The following is a 19,190-nucleotide window of genomic DNA, read 5'->3' as shown; positions in this document are numbered from 1 at the left end:
GTACATCTCATTTCCTACACATGCATTTAATCTTATTTATCTCTTTCTTCTTCCCTCCCCATCCTACCCCTTCCCCATTGCCATTGCTTTCTTTATGTTTCACATCTTTCATGACATTGTAGACTTAATAAAAAATCCTTTTAAGATTTAGAATTTTTTTCTTCATTTTTTTTTAGCTGTCGGACTTGATGATATTATGGATGACAGAGTTAAGGAAACTGCTCATAGTACCATTGATGAAGGTGATTTGTCATCCAACAGGAAATTGAGGGACCAAATGGATGGATCTTTAACCAAATCACCAAGAAAGTCTCCACGTTTAATGAACCAAGGTAGTTTTTAAAAAAAATAAAAATACACATTAATAGCTATGCATTTTGTAGAGTTCCTGTTTCCGTGATCAAACATAACTCAGTATTTGCTTGAAATAAATGTGTTTATAATTTGATAAACAATCTATAATCCACTTACCTGAATAAATGTTGAGGATAAGCTTACTAACTTTTGTGTTTATTGTGTTAGATTACATATAAATCCACCTGTTTTTTGTGTATATTGTGTTTTTATTGGTATAAATAACACCAATTTTTTTTTTAATAGAGCCAGTACGAAGTCTGCGGCAGAGCACGCTAGCTAAACGTTCAAATTCTTCATCTTCTGTTCCTGCGAAGAAAACTGTAAAGTCTGGACCTGCCCAGAAGGGAGGACTGAAACAACACGATAAAGGACAGGCTAAACAGGATAATAATAACAATAATGCACCAGAGCAGTTAAAAAAGATTGAGCCAAGTAACGACAGTTCCCAGTTGGAAGAAACAAAAGAAATCCCACCATCATCTTCAAGCAATTCAGAATGGGTTCCGTCTTGTGCAGAAACAGAAAGCACTGAAGTAGATAATGAGCATGAAATTCCCACTGAGCCAAAAGTCAAAGTATGTCATGAAACAGGAAATTCTTCTAATTTGCCAGATTCTATTACCTTATGTAAAGAAATGGAAAATGGAGCACAGGCAGGTACAGAAAATTATGGTGCTGCCATTGGAACAGAGTCAGCGTCATCTGCTTTTGTGGAGGCAGATAAAGTTGCATATAGCAATAGCTTGAAAGATGAAGGTGATGAAGTTATGAAATACACATCTGAAATATCTTCATCAGAAAAAGCAAACCATAAGACTGAGGAAGAACAGAATAGAACTGAAATAGAAGATCAAAACAAGGAAACTGGGACGAGTGACACACTGCTTAGTTCCAAAACTTGTGAAAATTCAAGTGAACTTCAGGAAGATCTTATAGTTCAGTCTAATTTTGTGGACAGAAAGGCTGAATGCAACTTAGCTTTAAAGGCTAGTGATGATATTGCTCATAATGCTAATTTGCAAAAAGGAGACAAGCAAGAATGTTCAGATAACCTGGTAAAGGCTGATTTGAAAGATGATCTTCCTTTAAATAGCATGGAATTTGAACAGACTGATTTAAAAGATGATGATACAAATTCTATCAAATTAGAAGCAAGTACTTTGGAAGATAATATTATTCAAGAAATTTCAACCCAAACAGTACATCAAGAGCCTGAAAGTGTAAAAATAGCAGAGCTTGAGATTGCAGGATTGCAGGAAGATGGGCATTCTGGTGTTCCATTAAAATATCTAAAAAAGACGAAGTCCAAAAATACCAAAAGTAAACAGAATAAAACTATAGTCACACAACAGAGATTGGCTACTCTAGGCCAGGACACACATGGTAAAATTCATGTTCTTCCAAGTCCTCGTAGTCAGCTTTCAGTAAGTCTGAAACGTCACATGGAGGAGCAAGGAAACATTCAGCATTGTCAGAAAATAATTAAAGTTAAAAAACAACATTCAGATAAAGATATAAGATTTCAGAGCTGTGACTCTGGAATACCTCTAAAGAAGCAAATCAATGAGGTAGGGAAAAATATCCCCCGGGGTCAAATACCAGTTCAGATACGAAAGATAACGAGAGAAAGAATGAATGATAGATCTGTCAGCCATCATACTGGTTCTAAAGAAGGTTTACATTTAATGTTGGGAACAGCTAATTCTAAACAAGGGCAGTTGCCACAACAGAGTCCGAAGCAGCCACAGAAATACCATCTTAAAACAAATAATTGTATTAAGGAAGAAGGAGGAAAAAAAGATTCCATGGCATTACTTGTGGACTATTTAAAAGATGATGAAAAGGAGAAAATGAAAGTTAGAAAGTTAGAAAAGAACCTTCAGCCTCGACAGAGAAGAAGCAGTAAAAGTCTTTCAGTTGACGAACCACCATTGTTTATCCCAGATAATATTTCTACTGTAAAACGAGAGAGCACAGAACTCCTGTCTCCCAGTGAAAGTAAAAGTATCTGGATACCTAGTAAGCAGTGTGGGTTTTGCAGAAAGCCACATGGCAACAGGTGTGTGCTTTAAACACATTGTTGATTTTACAAAAAAAAAAAAATGTAATCGATAGGTGAATTTCTTCTGATGGGGATGGATGGACACCTTTATTTATTTATTTTTTTTATCTGAATGCTTCACATTATTGATCGTAGTCAGTTATGTTGTCATAGGACAGGACCAATATTTTTGGCTTTTTTTGGGGGGGGGGTGTTAGAATTGGAGGCTAAGTAGTGGAGTGGGACAAACATGTTACAGTGGTAGATTGCAAAAGGGTTGCTCTTGGGCTGTAGATGATTAAGAGATTTCCAGAGAGATCTTTTCCAGTCACACATTATCCATTCCTGTTCTAATTTTAGGTTTTTGACTATCTTTTTCAAATTAAAACATAAAAGATAGAATCCGATTAATCAATTTGTAACCTAATACAATAATTGTAAATCTAGAATTGTTAAAGTAAGTCAGAATGTCCTTCAGCTACACTAAGGGAGTGAAGGAAGATGAAAGAAGAAGAAGAAGATAATGAAGAAGAAGCAAAAGAAGAAATAGATACAAGAAAATAGCCCTATATTCTGGTTGTTTGCAAAAAAAAAAAACTTTTTTAAATGATTTGAAAATCAAAACACTTTCGGGGACAAACAATTTAATAATGTCTTTTTTCACAACTTCTGTTTTTTTCCTCTATTCTGCTAGTACCCAGAGATCACAAATATAAGCCAGGAATAAGCAAGGATTCAGATCTAGCTATAACTATAATTATAATCTAACTAATTTTTTAGAATCTTTAAAAACTTTTGATGCTTTAATCTGATTTCATTACCATGAATGTGTGCAATAAAATGTATCAACTGTTCTGCATAACAGCTTTTTCAACTTGGGCTGTTCTAGATATTGTGGACAATAATTCTATTACACTTCATGCTATATGGTTGATTAGAAACAGTAGGGGTTATAGTTCGAAACCCCTAAGAACTAGGAATGTATAGCATCTGAAATATTATTTTCCTTGCCCTATTAAAAATATTTGATACAAATTTCACATATTGTATTATCAGAGCGTATAGTATAAATATGATTTTATCTGAAAATTATAGACACGTATCCAGTACTTTCCATTAATAGAACTGGTGAAGAGAGCAGAAGTTTTCAAATTATTGTAAATTAATGCAGTTCATATCACTGCTGGCACCTAACACCTATTGAATGCATCATACAAGTGGAAGGGGCTGTCTAGGCCATTATGTCCAATTCCTCTTGATTGTATCAAATCAAATTAACATATATGTAACAGGCTAGCTTCTGCCTGAAGATATCCTGTAAAGGAAAGCCTAGCCCTTGCTTTTATAATTGATTCCACTATCAAATTGCTGTTACTGTTAGAATTATTTTTTTTTTCCTGATGTTTAGTTGGAACCTGACTTCCTGTTAACATAAAGCCTTGATTTCTGGACTGAGAAAGAACCAGTTTTGGCCTTCTGTGGACAACCTCTCAAGCATTTATTGAACTTTGCTATATCATCTTTTCTCAATTTCAAATATGCCCAGCTCCTTCAATATTTTTCTCCCCATAAGTTTAATTTTTAGTCACCGTGTAATCTTTGTTGCCTTTATTTGAATCCTCTGTAGAGTATAATTGCCCAAAATTAGAATATTGAAGATGAAGACATAGCAAAGCAAGTCAATGGAGGCTAAAATGGTGTTAGTTTTCTGTGCAGCCATATTATACTGTTGACTGATAATTGGTTTGCAATCATTGTTTCTATGATCTTTTTATTAAGCTAGATTTCCACCATCCCCATCCAGATTTTGTTTTATTTAAGAAGCCACTGACACTTATTAAAACAATAAAGGCTAATTAGAATGAGTTCAAATAATATTAAAAGACATTTGCAGTAATGACTTCTGCAGTAGGTGTAGAGAGATCAATATTTTGTTATCTTGTAGAAATGGTAAATTAACAATAATATAAAGTTACAATTATTACTTATGTAATAAAATGATTCTGCTATTTGCATTGATAGACTCCAAATAGTACACTTCTCTTGGTGGAATTCATTTTCTTGGTTTCTTTCTCCCATACACCTAGGTTTCCTACATTTCTCAGAAATTTTGAAAAGGCTATAGTTAAAAGAACAACATTATTTTGCAGGCCTCATATTGAGTTCTACTCGGAGTTCTCACCCTAGACACACACATTTTAAAGTAGATATAAATGAATTTAGATTCTGATCTATTCAATAGGATAGTGGAAGTTGATCTTTCCTTTCATTATGCCTTATAGTTGCTATGGAAAAAAGCTTTCACAGTAATTTTGGAGACTAACACTTTGTGGCTATATAACAACCATTTCAATTCTATTTGTCCCACTCTGCATGAATCTAAATTTAAATCTAATTCACACCTATTTTAAATAAGTATTTTTCTGGATTGGACTCATTCCATATAGTTTACGTATGTATGTTTTATAAAGTTCAGTTATGAAAAAAATTCTGAACAATACATATCTTCTACAATTTCTATTTTTTATAATGATAATTGTAAATTCTGAGCTACGCTTTTACTCAAGCATTTATATGGTTTTATTATGCATTATACAAGTTTTATATTAAACTATGCTATAAGCGTTTGGAAATTGGCAGAACTTAATTCTTGGCTAAACATTCGCACTGGTTTAACTGAAATTAAAGTGAAAATGATTTAGATTGCAAACAATTCTAGATTTGCATCACATCTAACTAACTATACATATATGGGATTGGGTTTTCATTTTGTTTCCATCATACTACTAGTGTTTCACGTATATGTCAAGACATGATTTGGGTTTATTGCTTTTTATTTAGCATAGTTAAGTAATCCATTATGGCTTAGTATATATCTATGAAATAAATGTCTAATATTCATCTCTATACTGATTTATTTACAGGTAGTCCTCGACTTACAACCATTCATTTAGTGACTTTTGAAGTTATGACAACACAAAGTGACATAACAGTTTTTCACACAACCATTGCAATATCCCCCTGGTCATTTGATCAAAATTTATATGTTTGGCAATTGTCTCATACCTATGACAGTTGCAGTGTCCCGGGGTCATGTGATCACTTTTTTGATCTGACGAGCAAAGTCAATGGGGAAACCAGATTTCCTTAACAACCATGTTACCAGCTTAACAACTGCAGTGGTTCATTTAACAATTGTGGCAAGAAAGGTTGTAAAATGGGACAAAACATATGTAACGGTCTTGCGTAGCAACAGAAATTTTGGGCTGAATTGTGGTCATAAATTGAGGACTACCTTTATATTCATTTCCATTATGACAATTTATTTTTTATTAATTTATTTGATTTCTGTTAACTTCTGCAACTACAAGTGACAATAATTACTATATCTGCATCATTCTTTAAATCATTTTAATGTATTGCTGTAAGCTATTTAAAATTCTCAAATAAATAAAATACTAATATGATTTAAAGACCTCATTAAGTTGAGATCTAATAAGTGCAAATTACTTTGTAGGAAAATTAAACTACATTAAAGAGTTTTTCCTATTTACTTAAGTGTTGGAAAATGCTCCTTGGTAAGAAACATTGGACTTTATTATATAGCAATGTGTGTTAATTTTCTTCATTAAACTAATGACTATTTAACAAGCTAATGGTGTTTTGAGAAAAAAAACTTTGAGTTGAGAGCCATGGATTTTTTGCATTTTATAAAACATTGAAAACTTCATACTAATATTTTTTTAACTAATGTTTTTTGCTTGTTACTTTGTTTTGTTTTTAAACTTGGAGATCAGACACTTTAATCTATAAGCCATTATCTAGTAAATATGAGTATTAATGAAACTGAATTCCCCTTTTAATCCTTTATGCAATATGTATGAGTCAGAGATGGATTAGGTCAATCAGTAGCTTATCTTTGCTATGGGATCAGGAGCAAGATCTTGCTACTCTTTAATTAAATCTTTTAATAGTAGCACGATATGTCTGAGACATTCTTTAAAATTGTATTTCTGCTTTGGATTCAGATTTCTCTTATCTGACCCTTGTCTTTTCTGAGGCTCTTTCTTCCTCAAGATTATTCTTGCAACCTATTACACGCAGCTCTAACTCAAACATGTTTAAAAAGTTGTCATTGGTGGAACAGCTTATTTAAAGACACTTGATGCTTGTCATATTGGATATATATATTTCTTACTACAGGTGAAGTACAATATGTTTTGTACATGCCTGTACAAAAAAGTAAAATGGAATGAACTGATTGACAGACACATAGTATATCTTGTGCTATGACTTTCCTAAACAACTGGCTTGATTCCTTTTATAAAACAACTTTAAACTGTATTTACAATAAAGTGAATTTGGACTGGTGTATTCTTGTTTTCTAATTTTGTTTGTTTTAATGCTACCTTCCAGAAGAAGATTCTGACTTACCCAGCAAAAAGTTTTGCTTTACCCATATTAAAGTTGTATTTTGATTTTATTTTTTTTGAAAAAGATAGTCTATAATACATTGGACTGTTTTAGTAGATTCCTCTGAGTAGTAGAATCTACTTGTAACAGTGCGATCCTGTGGAAATGAGCTGTCCATATCTTAACACAATTATTTAAGTATGCTTGCAGCAGATGTTCCCACTTACAGTAACTTGTTGCATCAGAACTATAAGGTAGAATTTAAGAACACAAATGTATGTAATTAGAGCTTTTAAGGATTGTATAGGTTGTATTTCATGATAGTTGAATCTGCTAAATATCACTGATTACTATCTTACAGTATTTCTTTTCTTTCTGTTCCAGCTGTGTATCCATTCCAACCTTACAACATGGTTAATGCAATTGGACATCAAACTAAGAAGCAATCTACATCCAGAGTTTTAGTGTTAGTGGGCCAACATGTTGAATGCTACTACAAAACTTGTCAGAGAAGAATGCTTTGTTACCAGCTCTTCCTGAATGACAGTTTTTTAGAAAGTCTTCCTGTCCACAATTATTTCACACTATTAGCTGTTCCTTTTTATTTTTAGTTTTGTTTCTATTTCAATGTCAGTACTAAAAAGTAATAATCTAGTGGCCAAGAGTTTAGTAGTTTCTTTAAAAAATGAAATCTAAATTTATTGGGGAAATGGCTACTTAATAGCTTATTAAGATTTTTTCTTCTCCATTATTACTCATAAAAGATTTTAATAAAAATTGTAAGGTTGTTTAGAAATATATTTCACAAAAAATCAAATTATTAAAATTTCCATTGAATCCATCCACATTTTATTGTTCGGAAATGTACTCTTTTTCTTCCTACCAGTTTCTGTGATACACTTGGAGGATTAGTGTGATCAGGATAGAATAAGCAGGAATCCTGCCTTTATTTGGAACCCTATAATATTTTGGTAAAATACCAGTAAGGACTAAATTAGCATAAATTGTTTAAGTAGTGGAATGTATCGTCATCATATTCTATTAAATATAGCCAATTAAATCTAATTATAGTGCAAGTTAATACAGTGTCCAATTTTTCATTACCCATTTGAATCTTTTTGCAGTAAATTAAGCATCAACTGTTACGCTTACTGAGTCTTTATTCAGTCCTTATCAGTTATATCCAGATTTCATTATGCTTAAGTGAAACCTGTCATTTCCGAGACTTAAGCTAATGATAAAATTAATATATCTATCCAAAGGGCACATTAATGTTATTGGTTAATAATTTTCTACATTTTATTTTTCAGATTAAGAATTAGTGTTATTTCAGAGAAAGGTTAACAAGCAAAAAAAGTTTTATTAGTTAGCAGAATTAGTTTCTTCCTGTTAATAGGGAACAAACGAAACAAAACTCTTTTTATATAAAGATTGTAGTGCATTCATCTGTTCTGAAATGATTTTATTAAATAGAATAACTAAAACATTGTAATATGTCCACATAATTTATTGAACTGTCAACGTGAAAATTTTGATTACTGTAAACTAGACAACGTAAAAACAAGTTCATTTCCATTAAAACCAGGTCTGATTCAGGGATCAATGAAATAAACTTTTTAACATCTAAAATAGAAGAAAATTCATGGTTTTCTTTAAGAGTTATAATATATAGTTTACTTTGTTTAAAAAAAAGTTAGCTAAATAAGAAGAAATTTATTTACATTTTTACATCTACAGCTACATTTTTCCTTTTTTTGTTCAAAAACAGAACTTGCCAGTTTTGTCAAGAATGTGAACTTATTTCTAATGACAATTTTCTGTTGACAGCCAAGTTCAAGTTTCCTTGAAAGGAATGTCTTTTTAACTTTATTTATTTATTAAATTTCTGTGCCACCCATTGCTCCTACAAGGTAGCTCTGGGCTTGCTGTTATTTCATACATTTACAACTTTCTTAAAAAATCCTTTCTAATTTCTATGAACACACTAAACTATTTTTACACCCATTCATAAAATATATCTGTGGCCTATTTCACTGTGTCATGTTTCAGAGTGAATCATATTAATAAACTTCATGAAATTCTCATGTATACTTAATACTGTCATTTGCTTTATTTGCAATCATTTCTGAAATATAACTTATATTCCCTAACGTGCTCTATCTTTCTAATGAAATGTGACCACTCTCCATGATGTACATTCATGGAAAAATATGAGGTGGTTACTATCTTACTTTCTAGTTATAGAATTAAAATAAATTCAAAATATTTATCTAAAAAGTTTCTACATTTGGATAAGCAGTTGGGATGTGGATACATATGTGCGTACACCTATAGACAGATATACATGCAGAACACACACACTTTTCAGTCAGAAGAAAATTTACATTTTTAATTAGGTAATTAGGTAAAAATAATTGCTTTTTCTTTCCTTATAAAATATATGGACTACGCATATATTCACAGATCATTTAAATTCATCAGCTTGTTAAAAAGTTACTCAAGCTGAAATACCTTCAAGATAATTTGGGATAATGGAGATTTTAGGCTTGAAGATGTAGGCAGAATTGTTCTCTTGAGACAACTGAAGTTTGAGCCAGTTGCCTATTTTGAAAATAGTCAAGATTTTTCTGAAATCAGTTCAAATATTTCAAGTAACTTATTTTCTAAAACTTTACAAAGGCAAACCTGAAAATAAAAAGAGGTAGTATTTCCTTCTTTCCCACCCAGTGGTTCCATTTGTGGAGGGGGGGGAGAGGATTGAGTTGCCTTCTAATGCATTTAAGTATGCTAAAGTATGAATAATTTATCTTATAGAGGGTTTTATTCCTGTCAAATTTCATTGGGGAAGAAAGAATAGTAGGGGTTTACATCATGTAGAAAATTACCAATTTAAGGACAACTCTTGCCTTCAATTAGCTCTTCAATGAAGTTTGCAAGTGTCTGGGATTTTATTATATTATTTGATAAGTATTATAGTGGTAGCTGTAATTCTGGTTACTATGTAATTTGGAATAGGGAAGAATGATTAATCTGCTTATTAAAACAATTAGGCATTGCCTATTTTTCAAAACTAGATCCTAATTTGCAAGTGTTTTGCTGATATATGGGATCTAACTCTATGTATTCATTTGTTGAATTCTTTCTGAAGTTGTAAGTAGTCATCTTTATTAGGCTGCTGGAACAAAATTCAGAAGTTAAAATTCTCTTTTGCAGATGTATATTTTATTAAGAATGATAGTAGACTGTACTGACTAGCAAAACAAAACCCTCTTACTATAACCTTGGCATTTTACATCATGTTGTAAGGCTGGAGAAATGGATGCACTCTTCTGCGCAAAATATGTCAAAGAAGGAGGACCTATTCTATATGGAAGGCCTTTTAGGACAATTAAGAAACTTTTTTTATGTTTAGTATAATATAAAGATTATGATAAAAGTAATGTGATGATTTTTTTTTTAATTTTTTTGTTGTTGTTCTAGGTTTATGGTAGGTTGTGGTAGATGCGATGATTGGTTTCATGGCGATTGTGTTGGATTGAGCTTGTTTCAAGCACAGCAAATGGGAGAAGAAGACAAAGAATATGTTTGCATCAAATGCTGCGCTGAGGAAGACAAGAAACCAGATTCATTTGATCAGAATATGCCGGATGCCAATGTGAAACTTGAAACAGCCAGAGACAATAGATCAGTGGAGTGTGAGAAGCCTGGAATTTCCAAGCAAACTTTCATGGGCCCTCAAAACAAGATCCCAAAGCAAGGAGAAGACTCTGTGAAACATAAGGTCAAAATTTTTAAGCGGGTAAGAAATGAGATTTCTTTTTATGGTATGGACGGATTACAGCAAATTTTGTGTTAACCCTTTTAAAAAATTTTCTTTCAAATTTGCCATATTTGGTTTAAAAGGCAAATCCTTTAACTGTTTTTAAATAACTATTTCTTCTACTTCGAAATGAGATTAATTTGCCTAATATGTCATTTATAGCTTTTGCCAATTAGTTGTTTTCTAAATAATGGAAGAAGAAAGAAGAGTGACTAAATTTTTCATTAAGTTAGTTTGATATAAAACGTGTATCATCTTTTTGAGGATTTTCACAATAAAAGGTATACTTATATTGCTGTCATTTCCAGTTAATGTATAATTAATAAACAATTATGTAACTGAATAGATATTTGGCTTCCTGACTCAATCTGAAGCCCTGAAAAATGTCACTTGTTAAGTATTAATATTATTATATTTATTATATATTTTATTATATATATTAAATAATGATAATAATTTAATAATTAAATTATTTACTTAAAACAAATGAATGAAGAGCCATGGTGAGGCAGAGGTTAGAATGCAGTATTGCAGGCTAACTTTGCCCACTGCCAGGCATTTGATCTTGAACAGCTCAAGTTTGATTCAGCCTTCCATCCTTCCGAGGTCAGTAAAATGAGAGTCCAGATTTTTGGGCGCAACATGTTGACATTTGTAAAGAATTTAGAAAGGGCTGGAAAGCACTATGAAGTGGTATATAAGTCTGCTATTAAATATGGATAAGATCCCAGATTAATTGCTAATTTAAAACAATTACTGTTGCAACTTGTGCTTCCTTCAGAAGTTCCCATAACCGTAATTATTCATATTTATGTTATATTTCAGAATGCTCAGATTTAGATAAAAATGCCTCTGAGCAACAAATCAGTGCTAGTATTGCTTGAACTATTGTTTTAGAAATGCAATTCTGCAAGGGAATGTTGACCAAGATTATAAAATGCAAAGGAGCATTTTAATGTGTATGAAATACGAACAGTTGGTTCCTTAGAAGATTTATGGTTCTTCATAGATGCATGCTTTTATTAGTTACATAGTGACAATGTCTGGGTGAAATCTAATTTTTCACCAGAGAACAAGACCTTTTATCACTGGGTTGAAGAAGGGGACCTATTTTTTTCTCTTTTTTCATACACCTCTCCTTTTCCTCTAGTCTGGTAAAAGGTGTTCTGATCAGATCCTGAGAGGAAGAAAATTGAAAACGATGAATATTCAGTTGTATGAGAGAAAGTCCATTATTTTAAATGATATTTCCTCTGTAAATAATAATCCTTACTACTTGAGAGATGTACAACCACCATACTATTTATCTAATGACATGTTTTGTTTGGGTAGCATTTTAAGCCAAGATATATGATTGGGCTTTCCCCTCCTTCCTCTGGTAGTTACAGTCAGTGCAATCAGAATGGGGGGGGGGAAGGTCTTTGGAATAGAGTTCTTTTGCTAGTCTAAATCAAAGTTCTCCAGTCAGTTTGAATAGAATGTTCTGTACAATTCTGTTCATTTTATATTTTTTTATTTTCAAAGGTATTTGATTTTTTCCCCCCTTCTTTTTAAGCAACTAGCCCTTTTGGGAACAATTTATGTTGAAGTTGGGGCATGGATTATATAAACGTATAATTTTCTGTAGATGCTTTGATCCTGAGACTAAAGAAAAATTAAACAGAAAAAAAGGTTTACAATTAGTGTTGTAAATGTTTCAGGAATCTAGCGAAGGAAAAGCAGTATTGGAATGCAAAGATACTGAAAGTAAAAAGGGACAGCAGATTCCCCTTAAGAAAACAGGGCAAATGGGTTCAATTCCCCGAAGATCTTCTGAAGACAAATATGAAAAATTGAATAAAGATAATGCTTCATGTTCAAGTGAAAGCACGCCCAAGCAAGGTAATGAAAACCAAAATTGCTGATAATGATTTCCAAAATGCGTAAGTCATATTCAAAAACTGCTGGAAATAATACAATCAGATTGAATAATTTTTTTGCATTTGGTACCAATATCATAAATATTAATAAATCTGAAAAAAATATTCATTGAATAAAATAATTTTTAAATATTGACTTTTTTCTGCCAGCTTTTTTTAATTATTTATACACATGGATAAATTTCCTATAAAGCATAGAGTTGACTCTACAAGCTAACATTTTCTGAAATAGCTTATGCCTTTTATTGGAAATTCTTTTGAGGAATGGCACTTTGCTGTGGGAATATGCAACACTGTAAAAATAACACTTCTGTTTAAAAACAAGTCTCACACTGAATATAATTTAATCTAGTTTAATTTACATAATTATCATTTTGCCACACAGATTTGAATACATTTGAAGTATGAACTTCTGATAATATATGGGCTTAAATATTAAATTTTGCCTGATTGGTTATAATAATGGTAGTGCCTCTGAGATTAAACAGGAATTCATATTAATTTTTTTAATTGATTAGTTTTATTCATATAACGTTTGAACAATAAAATAGGCTCTGTGGAATTTACTGATGGGTGAAAAAGCTCAGATTAAATCTTAAAAATAAAAAATTTGCTCTTTTTGAATATACTTACAGTTTTGTGCTTTTTCCACAGATTGGGGCAGTCTACAAATGGTGTTAAAATAAATTCAGTCAATTCACTTTATCTTTTCAACAGTAAAACTTCTTGTTCTCATTATCAAGAATGTAGTCAGTTGGAGAAATGTAGTTTTATCTCTCCATAGCTCTCTAAAATGGTTAATTTGGTTATATTTCAAAAGGTATTCAGGATAAGCAGGAAATGAAGAAAAAGAGAACTGAGAAGGGAACAGCAAGTAATGTACACTCACCTCCTGCTTCTGTAGCCAAACCTTCTGCTGATCAGATAAGACAAAGTGTTAAACAGTCACTGAAAGAAATTCTAGAAAAAAGGTATGAGTTCTGCAGTAAAACCATTCCTGTTACTCCAGTTGTTTCCTGAAAAAAATAAAATAAAATCTGTATATTTTTTTCAGGCTTGCAGATTCAACACTAAAGATCCCTGAAGAAAGAGCAGCAAAAGTTGCAAATAAAATAGAAAAAGAGCTCTTTTCCTTTTTCCGGGATACCGATTCGAAGTACAAAAATAAGTACAGAAGCTTGATATTTAATCTGAAAGATCCAAAAAATAAAGTATGTCATGACATTTCTTACGTACTTGGGAACTATTCAAAAAATAATTCTTGTTTCTTTGTGGAGGCCTAGAAATTTTCTAACTTACTTTTATTCCATATCCAAATTGATGCATCCACTTTTTTTCTGTCTATATTTAATGAAAACACTTGTCATTTTCTTTTTGCATGCTAAAATATCTTATTTGTTAATTTTTTTCAGAGGCATTTTGCCTCCCCAAAATAGGGGTTCACATTTCTTTACCTAAAAAATAGATTTAATTGAGAACTATAATAGTATATGTGAATAAACTTCCTGCTGATGAAAACAAGATGAAGACATTTTTACTAGTGTATCACCTTTTTTTTTACCTTTGGATGGTTCCCCAGAATAAAATTTCAATGGATAGGATGCTGAACGAGCAAAGACGAATGAATGAAAATTGCACACTGTCCCTACTATCAGCATAATTGCTGTACAGGTATTCTGTGACTTATACCCACACCTGGGATAGAACTTCCATTGTTAACTCATGCAGGCGTTAAGTGAGTCATGCAGTTTTATGACCTTTGTTTTGCTGTAGTTGTTAAGCGAATCACTACTGTCATTATGTGAATCTGGCTTCCCCCCTTTGACTTTGCTTCTTGGTAGCACCTTGGGGAGGTTGCAAATGGCAATCACATGACTCTGGGATGCTGCAACCATTGTAACTGCATGCCAGTTCCAAGTGGCTGAATTTTGATCACGTGACTGCAGGGACACTACAATAGTAGTAAGTGCAAGGACTGGTCGTAAGTTGCTTTTTAGATTTATTATAACTTTGAACAGTCATTGAACAAATAGTTGTAAGCCAAGGACTAGCTTTACTGAAGCAAAACCTTTCAATAAATTACTACATCCTAGAAAAGCAAATTCAGGATTTAATGTAACAATTTCTTTTCTAAATCGTTCTGTCAACTAATAATTAATATTTTTATATATTTTATTTATATCCCGCTTTTATTATTTTTATAAACAACTCAAGACCGCAAACTTATCTAATACATCTTCCTCCTCCTCATTTTCTCCACAACAACACTGTGTTAGACTGAGAGAGAGTGACTGGCCCAAAGTCACCCAGCTGGCTTTCATGCCTAAAATGGGAGTAGAACTCACAGTCTTCTGGTTTGTAATATGATGCCTTAACTGCTAGATCTTTCTGATTTGGATTTAACTTTCGTGTCTCACTGCTGGCCTGTGAGGTTTGCCACAAGCCTTATGTTTGTTCTTCATTATATATGTACTGTATCAGACTGCATATTCCTAAAACTCAGTTTATGTTATAGATCTAGTATATGGATGGCATAGGAGCCATGTTTCTGTTCAAGCTAGATAGGCAGGAAAAACAAAAACATTTTCCAACTAAATTTTTGTGGGAATTTCTTTTTAAAGCAGATTTGAAATCCCCCATTAAAAAACTACATTGAATCTAATTATTGTGTTTTAGATAACATAGTCATTACTTTAAAAATATAAGAAGTGCAATCCTGTTCTTCTGCATGTAACCTTAACTCTGCAGATACAGATTAGCAGAATAGAAATGGATATCGGATGAAGTTTGTGTTTGTATCCCCTCTGCTTTCAGTAATAACATTAATACTCACCTACATTTATAGGCTCTTAAATTTATAGGTTTCTTTTACTTTTTGCCCTTAAGTTCAAAGACTGGGCTAAACTTTTCAGCTCAATTGCAGAATGTTTTAGAGGATTTAAACAGAAAACCAATCGTTCTTCCTATTGGTATATTACATCATATAAAAATCATTGAAGCTAAATATGAAATATTTACATTTGTGTACAATTGCAGTAGAGAAGTGGTCATGCAAGGGAAATTAACAGAATTTCATATAAGTATAGTTGGTTTGCAGTTGTTAATACTTTTCTTGTTGAATTGATACTAGAAAAATACAGGTTTTGGTTGATTATATATAACTAATTATTGGTTTATCTTCCAGATACTTTTTAAAAGAGTATTGAAAGGTGAAGTTACTCCAGATCATCTGATAAGAATGAGCCCTGAAGAACTAGCTTCCAAAGAACTAGCAGCATGGAGGAAAAGAGAAAATAGACATGTATGGCTTATCTACTAGTATTGAATCGGTCCCCTAATTTCTGATTATAAGTTATTTGATTTCAAAAAGTTGTTGTCTCTGCCCATCCTCTCATTCCTAAATAATCAAATGATCAATGCTTCCCTCAGATCACATTAAGCTAACTAAATAGGATAAATTCAGCCCCTTCACAGCATGCATTTTGCATGCGGGAAATTATTTAATATTTTCTTTGGGTTTCAATTGAGTATTTCAATTGAGTACTTGCAGCTGTTCTCCTAATATAAGATTTGGGTCTGGAATAAATTTGGTTCTCTCTTGCCCCAATTCATTTTACATCATTTTTTTGTTCTGTTGCCACAATTGCTCTCTGGTCAAAATATCCTAGAAATCTTTTTCAAGATGACATCCTTTAGCATTATGACTATACTTTTATTCTTTTCAAGTAAAATGGGCTTGATTGAATAATTTTCTCAATATTCCTGGAATTCTGGAATTCTGAACCTTAAAATGTTTTATTTGAAAATGAACCATATCTTCCAGTACAGGGGCCCCCAATCCCTGGGCTTATTAAGAACCGGGCCGCATGAACGGCAGGCCGGTGGGCTTGAGCATGTGCACAGCTCAACTTGCATGAACAGCTGGCCAGCATGCATGTACACATGCTGGCACGCCACTTGCACAGGTCAAGCTGCATGCATGTACACCAGCCGGCCACTCGCACGGCTTGGTTCCCTTCCCCTCCCCCAGCCTGGCAACAAAGGTTGGGGAACCGCTGTTCTCGTATGTAAAATTGTTGTCAGGTTTTCTACGTGTTTACAAACTAATTTACTGGCATATGTTTTTAAAGGTATTCTAGTATAAAAGAAGGAATCCAGTTTCCATCTCTTAATTATAGTTTCATGTCCCAGAACTTTGTATCTGGAGGATCTTGCCTGTATATCTAACCTGTTCTTTGTTTATTGATAGACAATTGAAATGATTGAAAAAGAGCAGAGGGAAGTTGAAAGACGGCCAATCACAAAAATTACTCATAAAGGAGAAATAGAAATTGAAAGTGAAGCTCCGGTTAAAGAGCAAGAAGCAACTATTATGGAAATTCAGGTGAATTACAATTAATGCATTGTAACAATAAAATATTTTTCACCAGCAGGTCTTATGCACTAGAATATAATATGTAGGTTGTCTAACCTTTGATTTATTCAGCCTAGGGGCTACATGTGTCCTTGTTTTACAAGAGAAAGCTAGCAGTATGTAAATGAAAACATGTTTGTGCTAAACAAGTTTCCTTGTAACATCCAAAACATTGAAAATATATTATAGCGGTTTCTGCATGAAGATGAATAATAACATCTAGAGCTTCTATGGTAATCAGCAGAAGTTATGATATGAATGATGTTTCCTCAGAGGCCTTCGTAATATCCCTGTGAAAATATTATTCAGCAGCGATGAATTTGTAGGCATTCAGGATCAGGATAAAGACAGCTCTGGATTCCTGGGATCTGAAGCACATTCATTTGTTTAACTGGTTGTAATACTGGGTGACCTGTTTTTCTGTGTACATGTATTTTATTTGAACCATGGAAAGAACCATGGTTAGAATGCAGTACTGCAAGCTAGCTCACTGCTCAGTACCAGGAATTTAGTCCTGATCAGCTCAAGGTTGGCTCAGACTTCCATCCTTCCGGGGTCGGTAAAATGAGGACCCAGATTGTTGAAGACAATAAGCTGACTGTAAACCACTTAGAGAGCTGTAAAGCGCTATGAAGTGGTATATAGGTCTACGTGCTGTTGCTATATTTTATTTCATTGAAATTAATAAATTGAAGAATAGGAACAGAATTGATAACATTGAAAACAATAAGCTGGCCTACTCTTAGTCTACTATTGCATTTAGTGTTGCTAATGTCATTTTAAGTTACTCAGCATAATGCCAACGGGGACTCCTTTAGTAAATGTGGAATGTTATTTCTTTTATAAAGCAATGTTAATAAATGATGTATATAATGTTTATTATGGACATATATAAATTTCTTTTCTTCTCGTAGGAACCTGCTCCAATTAAAATTGTAGAAAAGGTGGAGGAAATTGAAAAAGTTAAAGAAGCTAATGATTCTTCCAGTTCTGATACAACAAATCAACATAAAAACCACCTATTTGATCTTAATTGTAAAATTTGCACAGGTAGTATTCACAAGCTTGTTTAAAAATTATATGTGCTATTTGAATTTCTTGGTCCTTAGCATTTCTTGTCAGTTTAAAACCTAGAATAATGGCAGTTTCTCAGTGGAATTAATTGTAAAATGATATCCAGTTGTACTTTCAGCAATTCCAGGAAGTAAATTAGACCAAGAAAGAATGAATAACTCAAGTCATAAAGTGAATTTCATGAACAAATGATTATTTTAATTTGTGTCAGTCACTCCAGCTAATACTGCATTATATGACTGTCAGGGCGACTGTTTCTTCCTTTACTTTCCAAGCTCGTTCAGACTCTCTCCAAACCACAGCTTAAAATTAGAGCTCTTTCATGTGCCCTAAATTATGAAGAAGCAAAGTGGATTTCAGAGGCAGTGTGTGCAAGTCAGAAGAATGTAATGATTGGCACCCTGGAGCATTAGATTTACATCCATCCTCAGCCAGGGAAGCTCACTGGATGACATTTTGCAAATCCTTCTGCTCAGACCAACCTACAACAGGGAGAATTGTGCAATACCCCCCCTCCCCCCAAAAAAGTATTGTGCTATCCTTACTATCCTGCTATCCTTTGACCTGAAGGAACAATGGGATATCAATTGAATAAGTCAGAAATGGGATTCTTCTGTCTTGTCTACATTCAGGGGTTGTTGCATACCATAAATAATGCTAAACTCAGTAAAATTAATATCAAAGACCAAATTAACAAAGTATGTTTTCTACCTGTTTGATTGGCTGATAGTTTAGAGTGGGCTGCAGAACCTACAGGTAACCTGATGTTACTGAGTACAAATTCAGCATTTCTCTTCCTTGATCACATTTGTCATGGCTATTAGGAGTTGTAGTTCAGCAATATTTTTTTGCCACTGACCATTTTTCTAACACGAAGCTTCAAAGCTGCTGTGAATCTGGCCTGATTGCTAGGAGGTGGTTAAAACCTCTCTCCCTCAGAAGTTTCAGAAGAAGAATATAGTTCTTAATTCTATTTATTTCAAATGAACCCATATATATATTTGTTTTCTGAGGTTTTCACGGGTGTTTGTATGTAGGTCTTTGGTTGTTCGGGTTTTCTCCCGTGTAAAATTGGAAGTGTCTTGGCGACGTTTCGACGAAGTCTCATTCATCATCTTCAGGCTTCAGCTTCGTGCTTCTGGGAGCAATGTG

The 19,190-nt window shown here is 33.0% G+C and overlaps 1 protein-coding gene across 6 annotated transcripts in view; it reads left to right on the top strand.

Annotated features, from left to right (window-relative positions):
- The window catches only part of PHF3 (PHD finger protein 3), a 56,183-nt gene that overhangs the window by 27,408 nt on the left and 9,585 nt on the right, over positions 1 to 19,190 (top strand). For 5 of the 6 annotated variants that reach the window (XM_058176590.1, XM_058176605.1, XM_058176585.1 and 2 more), the window contains 9 exons: positions 177 to 332; positions 601 to 2,416; positions 10,292 to 10,610; positions 12,332 to 12,512; positions 13,371 to 13,521; positions 13,605 to 13,761; positions 15,735 to 15,851; positions 16,800 to 16,934; positions 17,879 to 18,014. In XM_058176590.1, the coding sequence (XP_058032573.1) occupies positions 177 to 332; positions 601 to 2,416; positions 10,292 to 10,610; positions 12,332 to 12,512; positions 13,371 to 13,521; positions 13,605 to 13,761; positions 15,735 to 15,851; positions 16,800 to 16,934; positions 17,879 to 18,014 (3,168 nt within the window). Of the gene's footprint in view, positions 1 to 176; positions 333 to 600; positions 2,417 to 7,195; positions 7,278 to 10,291; positions 10,611 to 12,331; positions 12,513 to 13,370; positions 13,522 to 13,604; positions 13,762 to 15,734; positions 15,852 to 16,799; positions 16,935 to 17,878; positions 18,015 to 19,190 lie in introns of those variants that run through there. The other variant, XM_058176608.1, reaches the window with a different exon arrangement.

This window comes from Ahaetulla prasina, chromosome 1 (genome assembly GCF_028640845.1).
Source record: "Ahaetulla prasina isolate Xishuangbanna chromosome 1, ASM2864084v1, whole genome shotgun sequence".
Taxonomy (NCBI): Eukaryota; Metazoa; Chordata; class Lepidosauria; order Squamata; family Colubridae; genus Ahaetulla; species Ahaetulla prasina.
This window is presented reverse-complemented; position numbering and strand designations above follow the sequence as displayed.